The sequence below is a fragment of the Enhydra lutris genome, unplaced genomic scaffold (genome assembly GCF_002288905.1).
Source record: "Enhydra lutris kenyoni isolate GAN:26980312 unplaced genomic scaffold, ASM228890v2 scaffoldscaffold17, whole genome shotgun sequence".
Taxonomy (NCBI): Eukaryota; Metazoa; Chordata; class Mammalia; order Carnivora; family Mustelidae; genus Enhydra; species Enhydra lutris.
The window spans coordinates 6,483,429-6,511,415 of NW_019154101.1; the positions used below are offsets into that span (position 1 = coordinate 6,483,429).

The 27,987-nt window shown below is 48.0% G+C and overlaps 2 protein-coding genes across 9 annotated transcripts in view; one reads left to right on the plus strand and one right to left on the minus strand.

The window, feature by feature from the left end:
- Positions 1-23,179, minus strand: part of LOC111147854 (TATA-box binding protein associated factor 8) — a 29,129-nt gene extending 5,950 nt beyond the window's left edge. The window contains exons 1-9 of one of the 6 annotated variants that reach the window (XM_022504111.1): positions 23,122-23,179; positions 21,707-21,856; positions 17,937-18,035; positions 17,531-17,593; positions 16,089-16,213; positions 12,434-12,581; positions 10,834-10,976; positions 4,100-4,239; positions 2,100-3,812 (exon numbers count right to left, since the gene is read on the minus strand). In XM_022504111.1, the coding sequence (XP_022359819.1) occupies positions 3,800-3,812; positions 4,100-4,239; positions 10,834-10,976; positions 12,434-12,581; positions 16,089-16,213; positions 17,531-17,593; positions 17,937-18,035; positions 21,707-21,719 (744 nt within the window). In that variant the 5' untranslated portion in view covers positions 21,720-21,856; positions 23,122-23,179 and the 3' untranslated portion in view covers positions 2,100-3,799. Of the gene's footprint in view, positions 1-2,099; positions 3,813-4,095; positions 4,240-5,127; positions 9,193-10,833; positions 10,977-12,433; positions 12,582-16,088; positions 16,214-17,530; positions 17,594-17,936; positions 18,036-21,706; positions 21,864-22,668; positions 22,787-23,121 lie in introns of those variants that run through there. The other 5 variants (XM_022504107.1, XR_002640652.1, XM_022504108.1 and 2 more) reach the window with 5 other exon arrangements.
- A 15-nt stretch (positions 23,180-23,194) lies between these two features.
- LOC111147855 (cyclin D3) overlaps positions 23,195-27,987 on the plus strand; it is a 95,024-nt gene continuing 90,231 nt past the window's right edge. Inside the window, exons 1-2 of one of the 3 annotated variants that reach the window (XM_022504115.1) lie at positions 23,195-23,257; positions 23,914-24,122. In XM_022504115.1, the coding sequence (XP_022359823.1) occupies positions 24,117-24,122 (6 nt within the window). In that variant the 5' untranslated portion in view covers positions 23,195-23,257; positions 23,914-24,116. Of the gene's footprint in view, positions 23,258-23,913; positions 24,123-27,987 lie in introns of those variants that run through there. The other 2 variants (XM_022504118.1, XM_022504117.1) reach the window with 2 other exon arrangements.

The following is a 27,987-nucleotide window of genomic DNA, read 5'->3' on the forward strand; positions in this document are numbered from 1 at the left end:
CGTCTTCAAACCGCACACCTGACAAGTTCTTTTATCTAGAATAAAGAAATTTACAAACAAACAAACAACCCAATGAGAAAATGGGCAAAAGACTAAACTAGATTCCACCAGAGAGCAAATAAACCCCTCTAGCCATAAGGAAAATACAAACTAAGGTTACAACGAGTTATTATTACACACCTGTCAGAATGGCTAAAGCAATATAAAATAATAACACCAAATATCGGCGAGGATGCAGAGAAACCGGATCCCTCATACACTGCTAACAGGAATGCAGAATGGTACAGCTACTCTGGGAGAGTTTCAGTTCCTTTTAACATCCAATGAGCAGTTACCACAGGACCCAGCAATCGCATTCTTGGATATTAATTACAGAGAAGTGAAACTTATGTTTACATAGACCCTCTCCACAAATGTACATAGCCACTTTATTCATACTAGGCCGAAACCGGAAACAGCCTCGGTGTTCCTCAAAGTGCGAATGGTCACACGCACTGTGGTACAGCTGTACTGTGAAGCAGGACTCAGCAAAAAAGAAAAAACAACAAAGGAACTACAGATACACACAACCTGGAGGGCTCTTCCTCATGCCAAGTGAAAAAAGCCAACCTTGAAAGGTTGTAACTTTATGATTCCATTTATATTAACAATTTTTTTTAAAGTAAATTCTATGCCTAACATGGGGCTGGAAGTCACAAACCCTTAATCAAGAGATGCATGCTCTACCGACTGAGCCAGCCAGGCGCCCCCATGTCTATTTTTAAAGATTTTTTTTTTTAAGATTTTACTTATTTATTTGACAGACAGAGATCACAAGCAGGCAGAGAGGCAGGCAGAGAGAGAGGAAGGGAAGCAGGCTCCCTGCTGAACAGAGAGCCCGATGCCGGGCTCGATCCCAGGACCCCGGGATCATGACCTGAGCTGAAGGCAGAGGCTTAACCCACTGAGCCACCCAGGCGGCCCTTTAAAGATTTATTTAAAGATTTTTTTCAAGAGAAAACTTGAGTGGGGTGGAAGGGGCAGAGGGAGAGGGAGAATCGGGGAGCCTGACACGGGCCTCGATCCCAGGACCCTGGGATCATGACCTGAGCTGAAGGCAGACCCTTAACCCACTGAGCCACCCAGGCGCCCCAACAACCTTTAAATACAATTATAAAGATGGAGAACAGAAGAGTGGCTGCCAGGGGTTAGGGACGGGGAGGGGTAGATGTGGTTATAGAGAGACTGCACAGGGGAGCTGGTGGTGATGGAAACGTTCCATATTTTGATCTTGATCATGGTGGTTGTTACATGAATCCACATGTAACCAAACTGCTCAGAACCACTCACACGGAGGTCAAAGTGAAAACCGAGTAGGCACTATGGGTTGTACTGGGGCCAGTCTCCTGGGTCTGATACTGCACCGGTTACACAAGATGCTACCACTGGGGCAAATTGGGCCAAGGGTACATGGTACATTTTTTTTCTTTCCAACATCCTATGAATCTATAATTTCAAAATTAGAAAGAAAGAAAAAAGGTTTATCAGAGAGAGATGTATGGTGACCTATTTACAGATTAAATGACACAGGTCTTGAGTTTACTTTAAAAGCCCAGGAAGAGGGGCACATGGGTAGCTCAGTTGGTTAAGTGTCCTCTGACTCCCTGTTTCAGATCAGGTTGCAATCTCAGGGTAATGATCTCAGTGAGACTGAGCCCCTGCATTGGCTCCTCGCTCAGGGGGGAGTTTGCTGGTCCCTGGTCTTCCCCTCTGCCCCTCTCCTCTGCTTTTGCTCTCTTTCGAATAAATAAATAAAATCTTAAAACAAACAAACAAACAAACAAAAAAGCAACCCTCCAGGAAGGAAAAATAAAGGAAAAAAGGTGGGAGACATTAACAAAACAGAATTAAAAAGATGTTGCTTAGTGTTGAAGCTGGGCGAAGGACATAGAGGGAAAAGCATATATACTTTCCTCATTCTGTGTTTGAAAATTTCCAAAGTAGAAAGTTTTAGATAGCTCCCAGGGGTACTCAGTCCAACAGAAGGACTAAACCTTATCTGCCTACAGTCTTAATCCTTGCCATGACTTTTGAATACAAATTAAATTCAAAATATATCATTCTGTTCCATTTGCAGTTTTTATTATGACCTTTGATTAAAAGCTCATAAATCACATCCTTAATCTGGCTGTTTACTACTTTTTCCCTCCAAGAAGTCTCCCAAAGTTATAAAAAAATAGACATTTATAAATATACACTGAGAATTATGCACAGTTTTTACACAACGATGGTCGGGTCAATGTTTCAAGCTGTCTTATCACCTCCCAGGGCCTCTCACCCAGAAGAGAATTCGGGTCTCCGATCTCAAAAGCAGAAGGGGCAACATTTTCCCAAACCTGGCTCTTCCCTTGGCAACATGGCATGGAGCAGGTGCTGGTTTTGGACAGTAATGGCGAAAGAGGAAGAAATGCAGAAATGCTGACGAGGGTGGCTGCCCAGAGGGCAGAGAACAGCAAGCTGGCAAGGTCTCAGCCCTGCACCTGCCAAGACTCAAACCCAGGCCTGTACACTCAACTGGCGAAGAATCGCCACGAGCCGGATCACAAACTCAGCAAGGGCCCACTCTGACTGCCGTCCAGTCGACTGTCATCCAGAGCTTCAGGCCACTATAAACCTGAATGCTTATTTGGTCCGGAGTGGGGGAATCCAAATAGCTCCCCGGCATGCCATCCTTGGGGACTGACAAGCAGCTCTTTGCCTCCGGGCAATGGGATGGAGGGCCCTAAAGCAACAGTGAGGCCAGAGGAATATGGAACCTGCCGTCAAGTTTTTTAAGTTTTCAAATTCACCCAGAGCATAGAAGATCAGGAGAGGACTCTGGAAGCGGAGCATCAGGAAAGTTCGATACGGAACTCAGGATGCTAACCCAGGGAACAACTTGTTTATCCTGTATTAACTTCCAGGTGTCACTGGCATTTTTCTTCTTTGCACTTTGGTTTTTAAATCTCTTCCTTTGGAGACCAGCCAAAGGGTATCAGCTTGCCCAGAATCTTCCTCAACACTTGGGATTTTTGGTTTTTGTTTTTGTTTGTAGGGTACATCAAGGATGAAGTCTTCTCTCCCCAGGAGGAAAAGAGGTTGATCAGATTCAGACGTGCTTCTGGAAGAAGACCCTAGCTTGGTCTGCAGGCTCTGCCATACAGGGGACCACGGCCTTCTGTCCCTGCCAGCCTTCCAGCAGACTAGCCAGGCCCATCCCTCAAAATCTCTCCCTCCCCCACCCTCCCCATCAAATCCTTTTCCTGTTGTTTATAATCCGTGATTCCTCTACAAGTCACACCATAATATATTCACTGATTAGCGCTCCTGTCAGAGAAAAGCTCTTTCCCAGGATGGAGCGGAACTTAGTTGGGGGACTTAGTTGGAAGTCCCCAAGCACACATCCCACAGAGGGAGAGTCGGTGCTGTGCGCAAGCGTCACTCTAAATCCTGTGTGTTTAACAGATCTGTGCGTGCCTGGTCTTCCAGGGTTCAAAGGAATCAAGTCCTGTGACAATAACTGAAGTCACTGTCTGCTCCGGCGCCCCACAGTACGGCCAGGGGGATTAAGAAAGTCTGATCATCACCATCACGTCTTCCTCCACCCAAAGATCCAGTGAAATTAGGTAGTCTTAATATTGAGCTGGCTATTAAAATCATGCCGGGTCATGCCAGCCACCAGGGCTTGACCGCAAGGAGGCCACCCTCTCTTCTTCCCTCCAGTGGCTTTAACTGGAGAGTGGTGTCCACGTCTCTGTACAAGGCAGGCTTCCTTCTCGGCTCATGAGAGGGACCTGGAAAGAAGAGGAATCCATGGAGCCTGCTGGTAGGGGGGGCCCCACCTGCTCTCCTTCTAAGGGGGACAGCTCTAGGGCTGTGAGGGCTGTCCCCTGGGCCGCAGGGCGCTCAACCTCTTTGCAACAAGAGATACATGTGGGGGATGAGTGAGGAGAGGAAAAGGGAGAAGACTTCCTTTCCCTAGATTCAGACCCACTGGGGAGCCTCTCCTTTCTGCCAGGGAGCAGAGAAGACCACCTCGGTTGGCCAAAGAAGCCTATCGGCTCCCCGGCCTCCAACTCACTTCTTCCTGCGAATCTTGGGTTTCTTCACAGGCCGCAGATAGGGGTTATCGATGACGTTCTCCTCCCCATTCCGGCTGCCCGACAAGGAGGGGTTCTGCTGCAGGACAGAGGTGTTCTCCTTCTCGGCTCCAGAATCATCCTTTGAGTAAAAGCCGAAATAAAGCAAAACACCAACGGCATAAGGAAAGAGATCATGCCCATAATAAGAACTACTATTAGCATCCCTTTCGTCAAGAAATAAGAAGCCCAGGGACCATTTTCTTTCTAATGTACCTATCTCTGCCCCGGAGAAGTAAGGCCCAGGCACAGACCAGCCAGCAGAGGAAGATGAGAACACAGCTTGGACACAGGGCAGCACGGAAAACAAAACTCTGAGTCTCTTGAGAAGGCAAGGACATGAGTTAGAACAGAGCCCTGGCAGGAGCGAGGAGTCAGAGGCAAACAATTAGACACTCAAGGAGGAAACCTGGCTTGTGTGGAGATAAAGAAATAGAGAAATGACCCGTGATGCTTTGCAGGACACAGGGCCAGAACAGATCTTGTGCACAGGGCCTCTCCTGGGCCAAACTGAATGCCAGTCATAACCAATTTCCCTCAGATTCTCAAATATCTGCTACCTGCAACAGGTACCAACAGTCATATTGCAGCAGAGGCCGAACATTCTTTGAGCCCTGAGGGTTCCCGCCAAGGCAAAGAGAGCACACAGGTGACAACACAGGAACGTCAACAATACTCCCCATCTGTGACCCATGGCTCAGCTCTTTCACTGTTTGCTTTTTGAGGAAGGTGATTTGGGAGAAAAGTTTATAGGTTTACATATATTCCACATGATCTCAAATTAAAAGTTTTTTTTAAAAGATTTTATTTATTTGTCAGAGAGAGAGGGAGAGCGAGCGAGCACAGGCAGACAGAATGGCAGGCAGAGGCAGAGGGAGAAGCAGGCTCCCCGCCGAGCAAAGAGCCCGATGTGGGACTCGATCCCAGGACGCTGGGATCATGACCTGAGCCGAAGGCAGCTGCTTAAGCAACTGAGCTACCCAGGCATCCCTCAAATTAAAACATTTTTTAATCATAGTGTGTAGACATATTAAAAGTAGGTTGAAACGTTAAAAACTGGTTCTGGGAATATGGGTGATTGATTCTCCCTTATTTATACTCTCTATTTTCCAAGTTTTTTAAAATGAGCAGAAGCTGCTGGGGAAGGGGGAGAAAAATCACACCAAGGCCTTGACCTAGAAGCTCAGGCCTGAGGGGCTAGAAGTGACCAGCAGCAGCTGATTGGGCTGCGCCCCCTGGTGACAGGCCACCGCTCCTGTCACTGAGATTCCTGTTTAGTAATTGAGGCAAAAGGGTACCTGACCTCAACCAGGAGATTCTGTTGTCCAAAGACAGCAGGGCAGAAGAGGACACTGTGACTGGATGACAGGAACAGCAGGCTCTCTCACAAGGGACAGCAAGCAGTGCAGGGACTCCTGTCTCAGGCTTAGCGAGCCTGAAGAAACTGGCTCCCTTCTAGGTTCCGCTCCCCAACCCCCCCCCACCCCGCCAATTCTGTTCTCCCACCAAACCCAGTTCCATCCAGGGTCCCTGTGCTTTCCCTCTCCCACAAAGTGACCTAGAACCACTGTGGACCTTCTGGAGGCTCTCTTAAAAGGGAATGCCCCCAGGCTAACCTAGCTCATGCCAGATGACCAGATCTGCCTGCGATATTTGGCTCCCAATCTTTCTGAAGTTGTTAATGGCTTGGTTTAGTAACTCACCCCTACTTCCCTGCTGTCCTTTCTCTACCGGAAATGCCCTATCTTAAAGTAGCGGCAAGTTCCTTCAACCACAACTTAAGTGTTTCCTGAGATAATAAGGATGGGAGGGACAGTGAGGGACACAAAAAAGCCAGCCCTGGGAGCTCTGCCAGAGGGCACTAGGCTTCCTTTGTTCGGCTCACTTGTCTCACAAGGCCAGGATGTGGGTCCTGAGTCATGGGACAACAGCTCTCTTCTCCCAAGTAAAGCTGGAATGGCCACTTTCTTGCCTCCTTCAGGGACAGGGAGCCTTGAGATAGGGAGGGACAGGAGTAGATAAAAGTAAAGTACCAAACTCATGGAGATTTGCTTGAAAAAGGTGGGAGCAGAAGAGTATGTCAGAAGCTCCCCAAGCCTGTGAAGGCCAGAGTGTGTGCGCTCTGGTGAGCCCCCCACGCCCCGGGTGACTGCAGTGCCTCACAGTTTCCAATGCCATCTTTCTTTCCTGACCACTGCTGTGGGCACCTCTCTGCCCTCACCTCTCTCCTGACTCCCAGGCTTGCATAGCCACCTGCTCGCTCAACATCTCCACCAGGCCTCGAGAGGCACCTCAGACTTCTGTGCCAGAAACGAAACTCCAGCCCTTCCCCTGAGGCGACTCCGTCTTTCCAGTCGTTCCAGCCACAACTCCACTGTCAGGCTTGCTCTTCTCTCCCAGACTCCCACAACCAAATCTGTTAGGATAACTCCCTGGCCTTACCTTCAAAATACGGGTAGAATCTGACTACTTCCGCTCTCTCTACTGCAGCTGCCCTGTTGGACCCTCAGGAGCTCTCATCAAGACTACCGCAACAGCTTCCTAACTGACCTCCCCCACAGCCCGAGATCTTTGAGGAAGTTCTGGTATGTCCCTCCTCCATTTCACACCCTCCCACGACTCCCACGCACCCAATTAAAAGCCAGTTCTGAGAGCTGACTGCAGGATCTTAACTGACTTGACCTCAGCCTCCCTCCCACAGCCTCCCTCAGCCACAGTCCTACTCACCTCTGTGTTCCTCAGGGCCTCTGCACTGGTTGCTCCCTTTCCAGAATGCTCTTCCCCAGATATCCACATGGCTCACTTGCTCACTTCCTGCAAGTCTCTTGTCAAATGTCTCCTCAGTGAGGTCTACCCTGATTACCTTATTTAAAACTGAAACTTCCATCTTTCACCCTGGATCTTCCCCTTCCTTGGTCCCCTTGCCCCAACAACAGCATCTGCATCTTTAATACACTGTAGATGATTCATTTATATATTACACTCATTGTTTCTCCCCTCCCCCACCCTGGCCAACACACAGGCTTCCAAAAGACAGATGTTTCATTAGTTATTTTCACTGAGGCATCCCAAGCACCCAGAACGGTATCTAGCACATATAGGTACTAAATAAATACTTGTCGAGTGAATGAATGGTACATTGTTGATAAAGGAGCACCAAGTTTAGATATGGGTATTATCACAGAAGGCAGCTAGTTCAAATATACAAGGGAAAAAAATTCTCTTACACATAATTTAAAATGAATAGTCCTTTTATGTTCAAGTACATGGAGAAACCGGAACTGGATTAAACAAAGTAACCACCTAGCAACAGTCCTTGAAAAAAGTGCTGCCATTGGTAGATCAAAGAATAATTTAAAATACCAGTTATTTAATTCACTTAACGATGTTAACGATGTCTGTAAAGCACAGACAGAAAACACAAGCGTCTACACAGAGCTGGTCAGGTCCCATGGTTACATCCACACAGTAGAACACGATTGAAGCCTAAGGAGGGCTGAAGAGGCTCCCGACATACACATATGGAATGATCACCAAGATACACCAAGAAAGGGAACAAGGAAGGGAACACTGTGACTTGCTATTTGTGTTTAAAACAAGGAGGAAACTGTGTCTCTGGGAGGATACACAAAAGACTGGGGATACTGGCTGCTTGGTAGGCAGGGAAGCGGATGACAGGGAACAAGGATGGGGTAAAGGAGGGTGGCCATACATTTCTTTCTACATTGTGAATTTTGAAACATAGGATTGTATTTGCCATTCAACAGAATAACAGGAGTAAGTCCAATCAACTGTGTATCTGTTGTTGCTAGGATGCTTTTCTTGAGGTCTTTTTATTTATTTATTTTTATTAGAAGAGCAGGTGGTGGTACAGCCTAAAATGGTGGGAGGTTGGGGGAGGGAGCCGTCAGCCAGGTACCCAATGTACGCTGCTAAGACAGGTTTTCCTATTCCTGCTTGTACTTATGAGGAAACAGACTCAGATGTTAGGGAATGCCACCCAGGTCATGTTATCTGGAAAGCAGCGCCATCTGGATTGGAGGCCAGGCCAGTGTGACTCTGAGGGTCAGCTCTTCCTACTCTCTGCCATCTGGCTTGGCCTCTCGGCACCCTGGAGTCCTACAGCAGCTCCCGTGTTCCTGCAGCCTCGGCTCACTCATGGCCATGACCTGACCTCTGTCACCACCTGCGGTGTCCAGTCACATATCTGCAGACCCTTTAGCTACTTGGTATTTACAAAGGGATGGTGGTTTTGCTTGGAGGATGCCTCCTGTTCATAACGTGAAACTCATCTGAGTCCACGACCACATCACCATATCGCAGACCAAATTAACTGAGTCCAAAACAGAAGTGGAGAATAACAAGGTCCTCTTGCTTTAGGTAAAGCCATGGGCTTCCAGCCCTAATTCAGAAAGGAATAATCCAACATTAAAGAGATGTGTGTTCAAGCAAGGAGGCCCACCGGCAAATAAGAGAAGACAGCACAGGCCGCGTTCCACCAGCATACTGGGGCTGCTGGCTGCCACCTGCCGCATGGAACCCTGGAGAATGTACAGAATGCTTGGTCCAATGATAACCACCAAGGCATCCTTTGCTTCAAAGACAGGGCCAGCCTTAAAGGATGGATGAATATGGTAAGTGGACCACAGGGTCCCACAAGCCTTAAAGGCATTTCAGCTTCTAGCAGTTCCATAGCTGTACTTGGCACTTTCTCAAAAAGATGCAGAAACACGAGTGGGGTCTTATCCTTGCACGTGCTGAGTACGACACCTCGATACCCAGATGAGAACATCCATGAGCCCGGACAAGCATGACTCACCCGCTTCGGTCTCTGTGCTCGCACACTTGGTCTCCTCCCCCAGGAGTGAAATGCCCCTAACAAGACAAACCCCTCCACCAGGCCCTGGCCCCTAGAGCCCTTACCTCTCACCTACCAAAGAACATCAATCGAAAATGTCTCTTTCTCTCCTGCATCCATTTTTCCTCTCTACCAGATCATCCCAACAGCATACTGACATCCTGTTCTTTCTTTTATCTTAAAGAAACAAACAAAAATAAAAATGGTTCTCTTAACCCCTTAACGTTCCCCCTTTGGCCACCACTCCATTTTTCCCCTTCCCTTTACAGCAAAGTTCCTTGAAAAAATTGTCTATAAAAGCTCTGTCCAATGGAACTTTCTGCAATAACATCAGTGTTTGCATCTGCACTGCCCGGTATGGTAGCCACTAGCCAGAGGTGGCTATCTGAAAAATGGCTGGTGTGACTAAGAAATTATATTTTTAGTTTTATCTCAATTATATTAATTTCAGTTTGGTTTTTTTTTTAGATTTTTTTAAAGATTTTGTTTTTAAATAATCTCTGCACCCAATGTGGGGCTCGAACTCACAACCCCAAGATCAAGAGTCACACACTCCGCCTACTGAGCCCACCAGGCACCCCTAATTTCAGTTTAAATAGACACACGTGGCTACTGTAATGGACAGCACAAGTCTGTACTTATGGAGTCCAGTTCCTGTTCTTTTTATCCTTACCCATTCCCAAGGAGCTCACCCAGTCTGAGTTTCAAACACAACCTACAAATTTGCATCTCTACCCCTAACAGCTCCTCAAACTCCAACTCCTATATCCATCTCTCCATGTGATATCACCACCAGGTGTCTAATAAGCATCTCAGGGTATCCTGTTTCACTGGAACACCTGCCTCTCCTCCCAGCCACCTGGCCCACCCAGGGCTTCCCTATCTTGGCTGAAGGCAACTCGATCTTTCCTGTTGCTCAGGCGAAATGCCTTGCATTCCCCTTTGGCTCTCTCTCTCTCTCTCTCTCTGAACTCATACCCACTCCATCGTTTGGCTCTGCTCTGAAAATAGTCTAGAATCTGACCAAATACTCTATCTGACCACGTCTCATGGTCTTCGCTTCTACTACCCCACTCAGATTACTGCTGAGCCTCATAAGTAGACTGTCTGCTTCTGCCCTTACTTTCTGCAGTCCACTCTCAACACAGCAACCTGACTGACCTTGTTAATAAACCTCCATCAGGCCCTGACCTCCCCGGATCAGCATTCCCAACGGCTCCCACCTTACTGAGGAAAAGCCCCGTGTTTAATACAGTCTTTAAGATGTGACTGCCCAGGAGCTCCCCCTTGTTCATGCCTCATTGATGGCCTTGAGGTTCCTCAACACAACAGCTCCCACCTCAGGGCCTTTGTATCTCCTGTGCCCTCTGCAAGGAATGCTCTACTCCCAGCTGTGTACAAGCCTTGTTCCCTTCAGGTCTTCCTTCAGTTGTCACCTTGTCAGTCCCCTATCCAGTACCACATATCCCTTCATGCCTATACTACTTCCTATCTCCTAATTTTTCATTTTTCTTAGCTACATGAGGGCACGAAATTTTGTCTATTTTGTCTCCTACAAATTCCTTAGTACCTGGAACTGTGCCTGGCTCTGGCTGATACCTGTTCAGTATCTGCTGAATGAATGAGTGATCCCCACGACACGGACTTGTCTCTTGGGCAAGCGCTCATGTCACACTTGGATCATCATGAGCCCATTACGCAAGTCCCTGCCACAAAGACAGAAACCCGGGGTGGGTCGTGTCTACTTAGGGTGACAGGCTGTGGGCAGCACGGGCGTGTTTTGGGGGTATTATGAAGCAGAGAGGAGGCAGGACCCACCGTGCTGATATGAAGAGGGAGGTTCTCTGTGTCCGTCTGCTCATCCTGCTCCGAGGAATCTGTCTCCTCCATCTGCTGCATCTCCAGCTCCGACGGAAGAAGGGCCGTCAGGTAGGGGATGGTGAAAGGCCTGGCAGCGATCACTGGGGAATGGGAAGAGAGGGACCATTCCAATCACAGTGTCCCTGCCGTGGGCCAAGGGCCTTCTGACAGCTCCATGAGCGGCAACAAACAGTCATGGCTAACGTGCTCCGAACCCTCACCACGGGCCACTCAACACCGCATGCGCTATCTTTAATCCTGGCCTCCACCCTATTCAGTGCAACTGCCCGCCCCATTTCACAGATGAGGATGTTGAGTCATGGAGTGACCTCATCAAGCACACAGAGAGTGGCAGTGTGGCATCTCAATTCGGGCACTATGACCTCAGAGCCCACCTTCACCACGTATAACTAAACTCAGATAAAAATGCGGCTGAATCCTAGCAAAGCGTCAGCTTCATGATCCTAGACCCAAGGTCAGTTAAGCTCTCTCAGCCTCGTTTCTCGAGTGAGGATATTGATCCCTAGAGGCTAAAGGACTCCAGTCTAAATACTGGACCCGAGAACTCTCTGCATGTATCCATCCCCTGAGCTAGAGGGCACTTCAAGTAAGTGAGCATTCCAGTCCTTCCAAAAGGCACTGATGTGCTCGCTTCGGCAGCACATATACTTCCAAAAGGCACTGATGAAAAGAAAAAATTATGAATTAAAAAAAAAATTAAAAGAAAGACATCATCTATGTATACTTCGATGGCAGAACGTTACGTGCAGGAGACACTCTGAGATGACTTTTGCTGTGCCTCCGATGTAGGGTCCCATGGTTGGAAAGAGCTAGTGTGCATTCTATCTACCAGCTGTGTGACTTTGGGCAAATGACTTCATCTCTTTTCTCTAAAAGCCTCTAATGGTAGTGGGAACAGTTCCTGACTCACAGGTTCGTGAGAGGATTCAGTGAGAGAATATAAGGGAAAACACTGGTGAACTGTTAGTGGCTCTCATTCCTGGGCCAGGCCCACAGTGAGCCTCCTATAGGGCCTTGCTGACTGAATCAGTCACCCAAACTCATTTGTCTCATTCTCCTCTGGCAAAACCGAGGCCCACAGTGATGAGGTAACGTCAGCACCCAGATGAGAAATTCAGTGACATGGAGCCTGTGAAAGGACATGGTGAAGGGCAGAGACAGGGGTAGGGGACGTTGGGGGGGAAGGGTTGGGGAGGTGTTTGATAAGTGCCCCCGCTGCCTGCCTTCTGTGTCCCTCCTACTCCTAGGGCAGCCACTTCCGCTAGGTGAGTCTCTCTGAGGCCTACTGTCAGTCATCCTCGAGGCAGCCTGAACTCAACCTCAGACAGCCGATCCCAAAACGGGCCGTAACATTTTACAGTCACTGGTTAGGGACAGGCCCCTAAGACCTGGGAACAGGAGCCAGAAACATGCAGCACACTCTGCCCCCAAGACAAAGACAAAGCTTGCTTTTCTTCCTATCATGCTGAGAGAAAGGAAAGATGGAATGACTATTTCAAATGACAAGACAGGATCCCCAGAGGGGACAGACTCTCACATGGAAACGTGCTGACGTCATCTTTGAAAAGACTCTGGGTCTCGCCTGTCTTGGCCATAAAGCGGGTGAGCGCCCGCTCCACATCTCGTCTCTGGGATGCAGCCTTCTCCCGCAGGACCTGGTAGTCTGACACGGGCTCACGGTACGTCTGGAAAGAGAAGAGCAAAGACACTAGAGGGATACCAGTGGATCATTCTTGCTGTTGTGATCTCCTTCCACCCTTCCAATGTGTGGCCCACTGATGTCACTTGAAGCCAAGATCCCCAAGGGCAGTAGAGGGGCAGAAAGAAAATGATGTAACTATTACTAATATTTGTTTTTGAGCTTCAAAATTAAGAACTGCACATTTACTATGACAAATGCCCCTGGGCCTTCATGTAGCTTCTGTGACAGTGGGTCTCAGGCATAAGAGACGCACCCTGAAGGGAGAGTGGGAATCCCCCCTGGGAAGCCGTGACAGGGAGCCCCATTCCACCCCCAGTTCCACCAGTGTAATGGGACATCTCACAGGAAGTGAGTGGCTGCTTACGTATCGGCTTTTTTAAAACCAACCTTTACAAAGTGGCTATGTTGTCCCAAAAGAGCCTCAACAAGAAACCCAAGACTGAGGCTATTAATGGAAGTGCGAGAGAATGAGAAAATGGTGGGCTGACACTCTGGCTCCTAATTATGGGCTCTTTGGCAATCATGTCACCCAGTGAAAGATGACCGAGAGCTCATCAATGATGAGAAGTTAGTGTAAACATTTTAAACTGCAATGGTAAAACTGACATTTTAACCATGAACAAAAAAGCAACTGCTCTTCATGATATGGAGATTCAATTTTTTAAAGAGGTACTGGACCCACCAGGCAGCATCTACTACAGCTGAACTCCTGATGACCCCTGTCCAGGCCCTGGGTATATATTCCGCAGAACGCAAACATACATGCTCTGAAAGATATGTCATGGGTTGAACGCACATATAAAAGTCCGAGTATCTGGGGCACCTGGGTGGCTCAGTGGGTTAAAGCCTCTGCCTTTGGCTTGGGTCATGATCCCAGAGTCCTGGGATCGAGCCCCATGTTGGGGTCTCTGCTTAGCGGGGAGCCTGCTTCCTCCTCATTCTCTCTCTGCCTGCCTCTCTGCCTACTTGTGATCTCTGTCTGTCAAATAAGTAAATAAAATCTTTAAAAAATAAAAAATTCTGAGTATCTGACAGTTGATATACAGAAATTGCCAGAATGTTCATAGCAGTGTCGTTTGTGTAAGCCAAAACCTAGAGAGGCGCAAAAGCTAAAAGATTATGCATATGTTGAATAAACTTCAACTACACCCAGCGACACAGACGAATCTCAGAGACAGAACGTTGAGTGGAAGAAGCCACATAGTTTACATAAAGCACAACAACTGACAAAAGAGTTTATGGTGATAAAAATTAGATTACCTTTGGGGGGCTAGTTGCTGAAGGGGGATGGGAACCTTTAGGAAGGCTGGCTTAGGGTGTTTTGTTCTTTTTTTTTAAAGATTTTATTTTTTAGCAATCTCTGCACCTATTGTGGGGGTTAAACTTACCACCCCGAGACCAAAAGTCACCTGCTCCATCGACTGAGCCAGCAAGGCGCCTCATGGGATTTTTTGGTTTTGGTTTTGTTTTGTTTTTAGCTCAGGTATTAGTTCAACAGGCGTGTGCACTTAGTAAAAATTCATCAAATTGTATATTTATTATTTGTGCTTTTCTGTACGTTTGTGATATTTTATTAAAAGTATACTTAAAAAAAAAAAAGAGGTATTGGAAACATTCGCACTGTTGTCAATGTTAATTCAAGTGTGTCGCCTGTATGTTTGCTTCCCCTAGCTCCACTGAAACACAGAAATAGCATTTTCGGACGTGTTTAAAATTTTCCCCAAATAAAAAACTGGAATGGATTGTGAACGTACTTGTTAAAAACATTAAAATGCAAGATCTTGGGGCACCTGGGTGGCTCAGTGGGTTAAGCCTCTGCCTTCGGCTCAGGTCATGGTCTCAGGGTCCTGGGATGGAGCCCCGCATCAGGCTCTCTGCTCAGCGGGGAGCCTGCTTCCCCCTCTCTCTCTCTGCCTGCCTCTCTGCCTCTCTCTCTCTGTGTCAAATAAATAAATAAAATATTTTTTTAAAAATGCAAGATTATTTTTAAAGACGACCATTTGACATTCAAGAAACTGGAATTTTAATAGAAAAATTTTAATAAGATTCTTCAAATAACCAATCGATGAGAGCGAAAACAATTACGGTTATGATTTTTTAAGGGCAGCCGATGATGCTGCACAGCTTTGCAATATGCCTTTTCAACTATGAGAGCTGTTCAAGAACCAAAGTAAACTGACCTTTGGATCAGACCTCTGACTTACTATCCCGAGTGTCAAACCACAATTCCAAAAAATAAAGAGCAGAGGCGATCCCATGGCTGCCACTGTGGAGGAGCAAACAAGTTTCCTGAACCTTTAATAAGGGTGAGATGATCTGTTAATATATTTAACTTTGGCAGAGTGCTACATTAGAGTCGTGTCAATAAGCAAACAGAGGATATGGGCTTAATACTTTTACTGACAAAGAGACACCGTATAAGAGTGGAAGACTGTTGTAGGTTCAACTGTGTCCCCCCAAAAAGAGATATGCTGTTGAAGTCCTAATGCTGGTACCTCAGAATATGATCTTGTTTGGAAATGGGGTCATTGCGAGATGTGATCAGTTAGCATGAGGCTGAACTGGAGTACGTTGGTACTAGTCCAACAGGACTGTGCCCTTAGAAGAAAATGGCGGCGTGCAGAGAGATACAGAGAGTGCCCTGTGAAGACAGCGGGAGGGACGCATCTAGAAGTCAAGGAACACCACAGACTGCCCATAAGCCACTCAAAGCTAGGAAGAAGCAAGGAAGGATTCTCCTACAGGTTTCAGAGGGAACCTGCTGACACCTTGGTTTTGAACTGCTAGTCTCTCGAACTGTAAGACAATGAATTTCTGGGGTGCCTGGGTGGCTCAGTAGGTTAAGCCTCTGCCTTCAGCTCGGGTCATGATCCCGGGGTCCTGGGATCGAGCCCCACATTGGGCTCTCTGCTCCGCGGGGAGCCTGCTTCCTACTCTCTCTCTACCTGCTGCTCTGCCTACTTGTGATCTCTGTCAAATAAATAAATAAAATCTTAAAAAAAAAAAAAAAAAGACAATGCATTTCTGTTGTGCTAGGCCATCTAGTCTGTGGCACTTTTTACAGCAGGCAGCCGTATGACACCCATACAGAGACTACTGGTCAAGGACGATGGTCGTGTTGCAGTGGCGGGTGACCATCTATTTCTGAGGTGTGGAGAAGTGTCCTGGAGGACTTGCCCCCAAAAGCTGCCTGGTGGCCATATGTGCACCAGGACATGGGGTGGAGGTGAGGACAAAGGAGGTGTGTGAAGACCCCTGGGCATAGCACACCTCCCCAAGGGGAGGTGAAACCATGGATCTGGCAAATGGGAGCACATTCGAACTCTGGAGAACATAATCCTCCTCTGCCAAACTGTGTGTCAATGAGGAAAGACGTGCTGAGCCCTGAACCGCCCTTCTATCAGCAAACTCTTGGACTCCAGCCTGACACTCAGTAGGAACTGACTACTTCTGTATCGGTCCCAGTCCCCAGCGTGGCCGCTTCACTCACCGGAGTTTTGATGTAGGTGTGAGGGTCAGGGAACTCGGGAAAATGGCTGGGGATGTGCGGCGGGTGGGGTCGGTTCTGCCCTGCAGTGAGGGCCTTGGGGGTCACCGGCTGATTGGTCACTGGAGCTGCAACAGAGTTACAAGGGGTTATTCCGCCACCCCAGGCTGTGCGTCTCTACCCTGTCCCCACTTTTCTCAAAGTAAATGCTGGACCTCAGTGCTCTCCCTGTACAGCAGGCAGTTTGTATTCCTATCAATAAAGGGCCTTTAACAGCTTGAGGACCTGAGAAGGTCGCCCCTGCCACACCTGGCCCTGCTGGATGACCTGGGGTCACAGTCACACGTAGGACAATCTGCCGGCATGCCGCGTAGGCAGGTGAGTGGGTGGCTGTGACAAGTTAAATACATAAGGGAGACGCGGAGGAACTAAGGAGACTCAGTGGGTTAGTGGCTCTTTTTCCATAGAACCCAGATGACAAAGACAAATCCTGAGCCAGGCAGGGTAAGTCAGTACGGGCTAAAGAAAACGAGAAGGGATTAAAAATGGTCCTTTCTGGAGTGCCTGGGCGGCTCAGTCATTAAGCGTCTGCCATCGGCTCAGGTCAGGATCCCAAAGGTATGGAGCCACACATCAGGCTCCCTGCTCAGCAGGAGGCCTGCTTCTCTCTCTCCCACTCTCCCCTGCTTCTGTTCCCTCTCTTGCTATGTCTCTCTCTGTCAAATAAATAAGTAAAATCTTAAAAAAAAAATTAAATAAAAATAAATGGTCCTTTCCAATCTACTCTGAGAGTATTTCTTATGAGACCAGTGCTCTAACTCCTGAGCTATGGAGCCATGACTGTATTTCTTAAAAAGGTGCGAGCATGAAAAGAATGCAGAGAAAAAAATCTAGTATATTCTCCTCAAGGTCCTACAGGCCCAAACTGTTACTCCCAAGTCAGTTTATGGCACTCACTTCATCTAAGGGAGAAATCATCATTTGTGTAAAGGGACAGAGTAAATATTTCAGGTTTTGCCAGCCATATAGTCCATCACAATGACTTTAACTCTGCCATTATAGCATGAAAGCCGCCAGGGATAATAACTAAACATGGCTGTGTTCCAATAAAACTTTATTTACATAAACAGGAAGCAAGCTGTATTAGGCCTCCAGGCCATAGCTTACTTGACTGAGGGAAGAGTGAGACCTTTCACATTTTTCAAACAGCCCTCTTCTGGGGTTAAAGCACAGCAACACCTCAGAAATGGTTTACCTTTCTGGTGACTGAACTTCGCACCTTAATCCTATTAATCTAAATAAAGATCCTATTTCAGGTAGCCCCAAATAATGGAAGGGAGCCCACAATGGGAAGTAGCTGCAAACCGATCCTTGCCCTTTTCAATGAAGTCATTCCATAACACTGATTGAGCACTTACTGAGGACCTCAGTTCAAAGTCACTTACGGGCAGTGATGACCATCCTCTGAGACCGTTTCGCATAAGCAGGGAGAGTGTCCACATTGAAGCCTAAGAAACAGGAGAACAAAAATAAAAAAATCCCTAAAGGGGGAGTGATACTGTGAAGAAAGAGTGGAGACCCCCAGCTTGAGTGCTTTGCGGCCACTTGAAAGCAGCTCCAGCTGAATCCCCCAGTAGGAAAGTAGGAAGTCTCTTAAATAGAGTCACTGGAACCCTCTTCTGAGGGTACCCTCTCTTGAGGGAACCCTCTCTCAAGCTAAAAACAAACCAGGAGACTCCTGAGGAAACTCGAGAACACCTGGCAGACAGGGCTGACTCTTGGGGACTCTTCTTTCTCTCATAACCCCAACTCAGCTGCACTGGACAACCAGAAAACTGGAGGTGTACTCACCCATCTCAACAAGCGTGACCACGATGTCTGACAGTGTGGGCTGCGTCCTGGCTGTGTGCTCACAGTAGGACTTGGCACTCCTCCCGATTTCTGAAATGTCTAGCAAAGGATCAAAGGCACAAAGTCTTATTCTCTGTTCACACAAAGTTAAGTACAGAATTATCGTAAGAGCCAGCAATCTCCCCGCAGGGATACATCCAAGCGAACTGAAAACAGATACTTGTGCACCAATGTTCACTGCAGCGTGATTCACAATAGCCAAAAGGTAGAAACAACCCAGTGTGCATCCACAGATGAATGGATAAACAAAATGTGGTCCACACATACAATGGAGCATTATCTGGCCTTCAAAGGGAATGAAATTCTCATACAACATGGAAAAACCTTGAAAATGTTAGGTAAAGTGAAATAAGTCAGACACAGAAAGTCAAATATTTTAAGATTCCACTTATATAAAGTACCTAGAAAAAAAGAAAATTCAGAGACAAAAGGTGGATTTGAGGTTACCAGGAGCTTGGCGGGAGTGTGGCGGGGGAGATGGGAAGTTAACGTGATGGATATAGTATTTCTGGTTATTTATTTATTTTATTTATTCATTTGTCAGAGAGCACAAGCAGGGGGAGCAGCAGGCAGAGGGAGAAGCAGGCTCCCACTGAGCAGGGAGCCCGATGCGGGACTCAATCCCAGGACCCTGGGATCATGACCTGAGCCAAAGGCAGATGCTTAACTGACTGAGCCACCCAGGCATTCCACAGTGTTTCTGTTTAGATGATGGAAAAGTTCTGGAAATGGATAGTGTTGACAGTCATTTAATATTGTGCATATATTTAAGGCCACTGAATTGTTCATTTACAAATGGTTATGTTTGTAATGCTATGTTATGTACATCTTGCCACCAAAAAAGGGGGAGGAGGAACAAGTCTTTTTTTTCTGCCTGAAACTGAACTTCTATTTAAGAGTTATGGGGGCACCTGGCCGACACAGTCAGCAGACCTGGCAACTCTTGATCTTGGGGCTCTAAGTTTGAGCCCCATGTTGGGAGTAGAGATTACTTAAAAATAAAATTAAAAAAAAAAAAAAAGTTATGCCAAAGTTCTTCAGGGAAAAGGGGAGGTATGAAGCTGGGCTCCATAACTGGGCTTCAGAGATGGATAGGCAATTCCATGAAAACTCTGAAATTGTGGTGAATTTTACATACAGAAAAGCCTTTTTCTGGGGATAGGTTCAGAGATTTCATCAGATACAAAAGGAGCCCCAAAAGGTAAGGAGCCCCTGCTCTAGAAGCCCTCATGGCTCAGAAGTTAAAAGCAAGTGGTGTTTGAGAGGGAAGAGTGTCGAACTGAAGACCCACGACCAGCTCACCACTACCCAGATCAAGTCACTAGTACTGGCTTCCATACCCGAAAATGGTAGGGGTGGGGTGCGGCATCTGTTTACTGTGGGGAAAGTCTAATTAAAATCCTGATAGAATGTCTTAGAAACAAGCCAGGTGGCATTTAAAATACCTATACCCGGGGCACCTGGGTGGCTCAGTGGGTTGAAGCCTCTGCCTTCGGCTCAGGTCATGATCCCAGGGTCCTGAGATCGGGCCCCGCATCGGGCTCTCTGCTCGGCGGGGAGCCTGCTTCCTCCTCTCTCTCTGCCTGCCTCTCCGCCTGCTTGTGATCTCGGTCTGTCAAATAAATAAATAAAGTCTTAAAAAAAATAAAATAAATAAAATACCTATACCCATTTGGCCTTTCTCTTTTCTTTTCTTTTTTTTTTCTTAGAGGTCCTAGGATTTCAAAGGATATGTAAAAGAAATGTAGAAAATAGTATTCAGAGACTTGGCTCTGAACACAGTCTAAGACAGGAGTCCCTAGAAACTAAGTGACTGTAGGCAACAAACACAAAAACTGCCTGATCCTTACAACTAACGGAAATGCTGAAACTTTGATATCCAGAGCTCCTGACAACATGGAAATGCTCAAGTCTCAAAAGACCCCACCTTAAGCTATCTATCCTTGGTATTCCTTGGAACGAAGTGACAGACTTTTATACTATTTTCAAGCCTTTCAGTTTCAATATTCACAGCTTTCCAGCACCACTATTTCAGCTCCATCCCCCCTCAGTGGCAACTATTTCTTCGATGAGAAAGAAGGCCCTCTTGGTCAGTGATGTCAGAAAGAGCTGCCTCAACCATGAGGACCTTTAAACTCTGAATTCCAAGATCTTTTCAAGAACTGAATTCTTCTCTGTTGGGAACTATTTGTCCATTCTTTTAGGACAGAGGTTCTCAAAGTATGGTCTGGGAATCCCCGGGCAGCCCTGAAATCCTTTCCAAAGTCCAAAAGCCAAAACCATGTTTATAATGAAATAAAGACATTGATTTTTTTTACTCTCATTGTCTCCTGGAGTCTTCCAGAGGCTACGTGGTCTATGATGATATCATGGCTCTGATGGACAATGGAATGTGGGCTTGTATATGTTTATGTTTAAAATTTTTCTCAATTTTATTTCCTAATGTGGCAAAAATCACTCTATATAAAGCCCATGTAGACAGAACAACTTCTCAGGACCCTCAATATTTGAGACCTTTTTTTTCTTTTAAATATTTAGGAGTCTAAAGAGGTTCTAAGACCCAAACATCTGAGAGCACTGCTTTAGGAAAACATTTGGTATTTAAAAGTTCTGAACAGGGGCGCCTGGGTGGCTCAATGGGTTAAGCCTCTGCTTTCAGCTCAGGTCATGATCTCAGGGTCCTGGGATCGAGCCCCGCTTTGGGCTCTCTGTTCAGCAGAGACACTGCTTTCCCCTCTCTTCTCTGCCTGCCTCTCTGCCTACTTAGGTGCTCTCTCTCTCTGTGTCAAATAAATAAAATCTGTAAATAAATAAATAAATAAAAGTTGCGAACATCAGCTGCAGACAGCCACCTCACCTCAGACCACGTCCTTCCTGGGGCAGCCCACATCGAGTGCCTGATGGAGAATTGAGTACAAAGGCAGGGTCTTTTCAGCCTGAGGAGGTGTACTCTGAAAGGCAACGATTGCTCCAGAGCTCCCTACTGGGTTAGCTAATTCTTTATTTGGCCTGCATTGCAGTTAACTTCTCCCTCTGCCTAAAACTTTTTCTCACTTTCATTTGTAAGTGTTGATCCCTCACGAGACAACTTAAGTAACCCCATCTCTCATGCCATCCTACCTTCCACCACCCACCCCAATAAAATCCAAGCAAGGAAATATAATGCACAAGCAGAAAAGCCTATGTGAGACCATTCCAGGCTCCTATACCTCAACCCATTTCAAGTTGTTTTCCATTCTATAAACTTTATTTGCCCTCCCTCTTTGTATCGCATATGATAGCATTTGATTATCTGATGTGTAACATCTATTCATGGGAATTCATTGTGACTCTGCAACAAAACTCTAACTACTTTGAGTACAGAGAACAAGCAGCAACAACAGCACCTACAAGTCCTCAGGAGCTTACAATGTTCCTAACATCAAATGCTTTACATACGCACCTCACTTATCCTCACAACTCCGTGAAATACAAATTATTAACCTACTTCACAAATAAGGAAATTGAGGTTCAGGAGATTTAGTGACTTGCTCAAGCTGGGAAGTGGCAGAGCGATGACTTATACCCACATCCCACTGATTCCAAAGCCTGCAAGTCACTTAACTACATTCTTCTTTTTCCTAGATCCTCGCTAACACTATCAGATTGCAGAACACCGAACAGATTTTGGTTGACTCCAAGAAGGCGGCCTATTGTTTCCTGGTACTTACAGCTCTGCAGCATCTCTGTCAATGTTTCCACGGATGCTTTCTCAGCACTCTCGAACCCTGCCTCTGTCAACAAGGAGCTCACAACCACCTGAAGGGTTCGCCTCCGGGCCAGATGGTAGTTGTCAGCAGGGTTAGTGGATTGTTTACTTCCTGATCTCTGCCAATCAGCACCCCATTAATAAAAAAAAAAAAAAAAAAAAAGATTTTCGCCCGTAAGACAAGGTTGCAATCAAATAATTCCCATATCATCAATGGCAAGCAAAGGTTCTTTCGCTAAATATTTATCAGTGCTTACTAAAATAAAATTTAAAAATGCCCCTGGTGTTTAGACTTACAAACCCTGGCCAGCTGAGTAATAATAATCGAGTACCCAAGGGGCTCTAAATACCAAGGCGCTACCTAAAACTTAAAATTTCAAAAACACAAAATGTCTACTTTTTACTTTCTATTTTAGCAGATTATCAAAATATATAGCTGAAAAAACATGCATGATGGGATTGAATTCATGCCTTCTCCCAGAAAACAATGCTCTCTCTCTTGTTCCTCCCATCTCCACACCACTTCACTAACAGGAAAAATTAAAACACCACCACACGACGCTGAGGAGAGAAAGGCAAAGGACAACCGCTCAGGAAAGTAGGAAAGCTAAATATTTTGAAACCGGAATCCCCCCAACTTCGGCTGTCCAATAAGAAGGCGAAACCAGCCTCTTCGGACCAATCAGGAGGTGTTCCGGGTTCCCAACCCCCAACAGGGAAGGAGCCAATCACTACACAGGTCCACCAACTCCGGAGGCCGTAGCCAAGTCCCAAGGAGGGGGGCATGTACGGCCTGAAAGACGCTCCTTCACTCGGAGCTCATAGTGGGGCTGGATTTCTGGCTATGGGATTGTTGCCCACATTAGGGGGAAAGTACAGGATGCCCAGACTCTCTCGCCTCGGCCCCGCGCCTCCCACCCTTACCGTTCCGGAGCCACCGGCACCGGCAGTGGCCGCCGTGTCGGCCATCTTGCTCTGGCGTAATGTGCGCGGGCGCAGGGCAGTATGGGACTTGTAGTCGCCGAACGGGGAGGGGCGGGGAGGAGGCGGGGCGGCGTGCACCCCTACAAGCTTTCTTAAGCCCAAGTGGGTGGGTGGTGTGTGTGTCTCAGGACCCCGGCTCACGTGACCTTCAGTGCGTGGTAGGTTCTTGGGGCCCTAGTGAGCGTCGGAATTGGCTAGGAAGATGCGCCCGCAGCATCACACCTATTCCTAGATGAAATCGTTTCTCATAAAGAGCACATCCTTGGAACGCTCCAAACTTGCTTGTTGGTATTAGCAGCACCTGGCTGTGTCCCGCTCGGTGCCAATGACTCACTCAGTGGGGAAGGGGCCTGGAAATCCGTACTGGGAAGCTCTCCAGGTGATTCTCCTGACCTGGAAATTTGGGGAAGCCTTATTTCGTGCTGACAGCCCCGCAGCCCGCCAGTGGTCCGCTCGGAACTGGAGCCTACCGACCAGCTAGCCCAGGTCTTCCTCTGCATTCCGCTGCCTTCTCGCCCTCAGTCCGCAGGTATTTGCGGGGCGAGGCCGGAGGTACAGGCGGCAGGAAGCTGTCCCGTGCCCGCCTCACTCCCAGGGCGCGGCGTCCACGCGGGGCTTGTGGTTTTCAGCGTCTCCCTCGCTCATCAGCCACTCCGGGACGGGATTCTCCGTGCCGGCACCGGGGACCGCACCGCGCCTCGTTCGGTTCCGTTTGCGGGTGCCTGGGAGGGTGCAGACGCTGGCTTTGAATCATAGCGCTCGCAGGCTGTGGGACTTCGGGCGCGTTCCTTAACCACACTGTGCCTCAGTTTCCTTGTGTGTGTTGGGGGGTATGAAACTGGGGTGGGATTGATAAAGAAGAAAATAAGCTAATACACACAAAGGGTCTGGCACAGTGCCAGACGCGTAGTAAGCGGTCAAGAAACAGCACCTGAAGTTGTTTATTTCCTGCGCGACGCGTGAATGACTAGCGAACGCGCAGAGGCTTGGCAACCCGCGCCGCACGGGCCCCGCGGGCGCACCTGAGCCTGGGGGCGTTCCCCGCCCCCTCACCGAGGGCGCTAGGGTCGGGGGCTGCAGGGCGAGCCGCGGGCTGCCGGGGGAGGAGTCGGGCCCAAACTTCAGTGGAGCCAAGCACCCAGCCCCTTTGTCTCCCCCGCCCCCTCTTCCCCACTTCCTGCCCAGCTTTAAACTCGGGATCCGCGGCGCGGACTTTGTAAACACGCGGCGCCTGCGGGGGTGGAGACTCTTTCTGCTGGGACGCCTGGCGCAGCAGTGCACGCCCCTCCCCACGGCTGGAGGTGGCGACCCCCTACCTCCCCAAAGACAGAAGTCAGAGGCGGCGGGAGAATGAGGCCACGATCCGTGCTCCGGGGGGCTCACCTACTATGGAGGTAGGCTTGATGGCTGAAGAAGCCTAGATAGATGCGGTGTCAGCCTCTCCACCCTGCGCTGGGGCTCCAAGTTCGGGCTGGACGCCTGGGGCGGGTAGAGTTGGGTCGGTTAAGGGGGTCCCCGCGTCGTCATCACCTCCCCGTTGTCCCCCAAAGCTCGGCTCCGTTGTTCTCTCGGTGAGCTGTTCTGCACCTAGTCGAAGAGCAGAGATGCCCACCCGAAGCCCTGGGCCCTGTCCAAGCTGACCTAGAAGCCCAGTGGCCTCACTGGGTTTTCGTTCGTCATACCTCAGAGATAGGGATGAGAGGTTAGTAGGAAGGCAGAGCCAATGTGGGCAGGGAGCCTTCCAAATCTCCTGCCAGCAAGAGCAGAGGGAGGAAGGAGGTCAGAAGACAGGACTAGAAGGAAGGACCCCTCAGTGTTTGTCCCTCTGGTGTCTGATGGGTATACAAGCCTCTTGTGGTTTTTTAATGTATTGCCAAGAAGAGTAACTGAAGAGCTTGGTTGCTGTTACTAAGGGAGCATAATGGTTTCATCTGCAAACATTGAGCACTTACTATGGGTCTGGAATTCATGGGATGCTGAGGGTGCAATGATGTTATTCATCTATGGTTAGTGTGCATCATGGAACAACAGAGATAAAGTGCCAAGTTGGGCTGGCTAGCAAGACTCCAGAGAGAAGGGGGCTTTGGAGTTGGATTCTGGGTGAGAGGAGAGTCACCAGGCTGAGAAGTGGTAGGAAGTCTTTGGGGGCCACCTGTTCATTCAGCAGAGTTGTACTGAACCCTGACTGGTGTTGGACCTTGGGGTATAATGAGGACCCAGAAGGCATTCCTGCTCTCTTTCACCTGCTGTCTAGGCATGAAGAAGAGGTGGGAATGAACAGGATAAATTCAGGGATAGGCAAGTTTCTGGGCTGGTCGCTAAGAATCCAGGAATTCCTAGCTGCATGCAGCTGGGAGTCTGCTCGAGAGTTATGTGACCATCCACATAATGTTGGGGTACCCATTCCTCATTCTTGGACCTTAGGACTGTTTCCTCTATGCCCCCACCTCAGTTCTCTTGGGGACCAGATATGCACAGGTGAAGAGAACTAGGTCTTCCGTTGTGTCCCTGCAGATTCTTCTCTGTCAATTCCTAGGCTCCTTGGAGAGATGACTGATACAACATTTGATTAATTCGTTCACCACTTGCTAGCTATGACCATACTCTGCACAGGCTAGATGTTGGGGACATAACGGTAAACAAATCAGAGCTTCTGCTCTGCCTGGAACTTCCAGTCAAAAGCATCTCTGAGAATTCCAGCAGGATCCTAGTCCTTGAGACCATGACTGCCTTGGTCCTTAGTGCCTCTTTTTTGTTTCCTTCCCTCAAGGGTTCAGAACACCAGCTAATGCTTATTAGTACTGTGGGGCACCCTTCTAAATGTTTGGAGTGTAATGTCCTCATTTAATTTCCCTAAGTCCTATGAGGTCAGCACTAGAATTATCTCACTGTGTAGATGGGAAAGCCTAGGCACAGAGGAGGTGAGTCATTTTTCTAAAGAGTACACCAGAAATAAATGGCACAGCTGAGATTGAAAGCCAGGTCACTTGACCTGGGAGACCCTGTTTTTTTTGTTTTGTTTTGTTTTGTTTTAGATTTTTATTTATTTATTTGACAGAGAGAGATCACAAGTAGACAGAGAGGCAGGCAGAGAGAGAGAGAGAGAGAGAGAGAAGGAAGCAGGCTCCCTGCTGAGCAGAGAGCCTGATGCGGGACTCGATCCCAGGACCCTGAGATCATGACCTGAGCTGAAGGCAGCGGCTTAACCCACTGAGCCACCCAGGTGCCCTGGGAGACCCTGTTCTTAACCGTAGGCTAGTTTGTCTCCCTAGCTGACCACATAGAATGTCCACTTAAGCCAAGGACTTAGGAGTTTCCGAAAGGACCTGTACCTTGGGTGGTAGGCGGGAGAGAAACTTTTTAGCTGAGTGTGGGTGCTGGTAACCGTTTACATGGAGCCCCAGTAGATCTGTAGTAGGCTTGTAGGGACAGCACTGAGCTGGTATCCTTTCCTTAAGGCCGTGTGTGTGTGTGTGTGTGTGTGTGTGTGTGTGTGTGTGTGTTTTCTTGAATAAGCCTCAAGAGGAACAAACTGAAGTTTGATGCAGGAAAGGAGGCAACATGGGTGTGATGTGCCAGAATCTGAGGATGTGGGACACCCGGACCCCTCATTTGGTGGGAATCTTTAAGAGTATCAGAGACTTTCATATTCTAGATTCCAAGAGGAACAGTCCCAGCCTGGTAGTTGAGTAAAGAAGATGGTCAAACAGTAGAAGATGTTCGCTTCTCTCGCCCACAGCTGCTGCATCTCAGAGCTGCCACCGTGTATCTGACCCCCTCCCTCCCAGCAGGCTGGGACCTTGCCCTGGATATGAGCCAGGCCACAGGGCCAAGGCTCCAGGGATTCCAAGCTGCTTTTCCATTACCTTTCTGGAACTCTAGGTGTTTCTCAAGAGTCCTCTGCACAGATCTGGGCAGGCCTGAAGTGGTCCCCCTCTACCTGCAGTAAAACCACCTTGTGCATCTGTCTTTGAGAGAGAGGCCTGTGTTGGGGGCGAGGTTGGTTTTTGAGGGCGGCAGTTGAGGGTAAAGGCCAAGATAACAGGTAAGCAGGTTGTGAAATTCAGAACTATATAGACCTCCAGGCTACTTCTGCCACGCATACTTTTCTCCCTTGTCATAGGGTGGGGAGCGGTGGAACCCTTGGCATGCCCCAGCCCCCTGCCCCAGGCGCTTTCTTGGCTGGGGAGAACAGGTTGTTCTCTTGAGAAACCACAAGAGGAAGTTTAGGGAGGGCTGGGGGTGGGGAAAGTTCTGGGGCGCCTGCCAAGTTTCCCTTTCTCTGTTCAGCAGGAGGTATGTTTATTTTGGTGTGTTTCTCTTACCCTCAAAGACATTTAAATTTTAAACCCTCTGAGTTTCAAAGAGCTGTCAAGACCTGCACCATTACAGTGGCCCCATTACAGTGGCTGGGTTGTTGGTGGCGGAGGCAGCGGATGTTGGGGGCGTTGGAGGGGGGCTGGCCAGTGTTGGGGGGTGTTGGGGAGGGGCTGGCAGAGACACCTCTGGAAATGAGACCAAAGCAAGGTACCCTTTTATTGGATTTCACCCAGCATTCACACTGCTTGGGAAAGGCAGCATAACTCCAGAAGGTCGTCTTCTCTCCTTTTCTTCTCTCTCTTCCCCAAAGCACCCCCTCCAGCCCTAAACTCAGAGGAATGCACTTATAATGGTCACTTAGGAGCTAAATGAGGCAGCCAGGAGCTGTCCCAAGTGTTTTACTGGCCTCATCTCACTTGATTCTCATCACGCCAGGTAGTAAATATCCCTGTCCCTGATTTGCAGACGAGGAAGCTGAAATCCAGAGAGGCTAAGAAACCTTCCCGAGGTCACACAGTTATTAGTAAGTGGCAGAGCCCAGATTTGAACACTTGGTGTATTTGACTTCAGAGCCTGTGCTCTTGACATTTAAATTAACAGCCAAATCAGAACATCAATATATATCGGACCTGAACAATATTGTATCATACCAGATCTTGAAGAGTAGGAGGTTGAAATTCAAATGACTTCTCTAGGGGAAGGGTGGCTTACATAGAGAATGGGAAGGGATTCTTTGGAAGGTAATGTATTTAAAAAGGATCACCAAGTGAAAAAAAGATGCAGTGGGTGAATGACTTAAGTCAAACTCTGGATTGTTGAAGCAAATGGGGAGATTTAGGAAGAATATTGTAGCTGTGTTCAAATATTTGAGAGGTTGTCTTTGGAAGCCCCTAGGTAGGAAGCAGCGCGGGGAAGACTTGGCGGGGGGGGGGGGGGGGG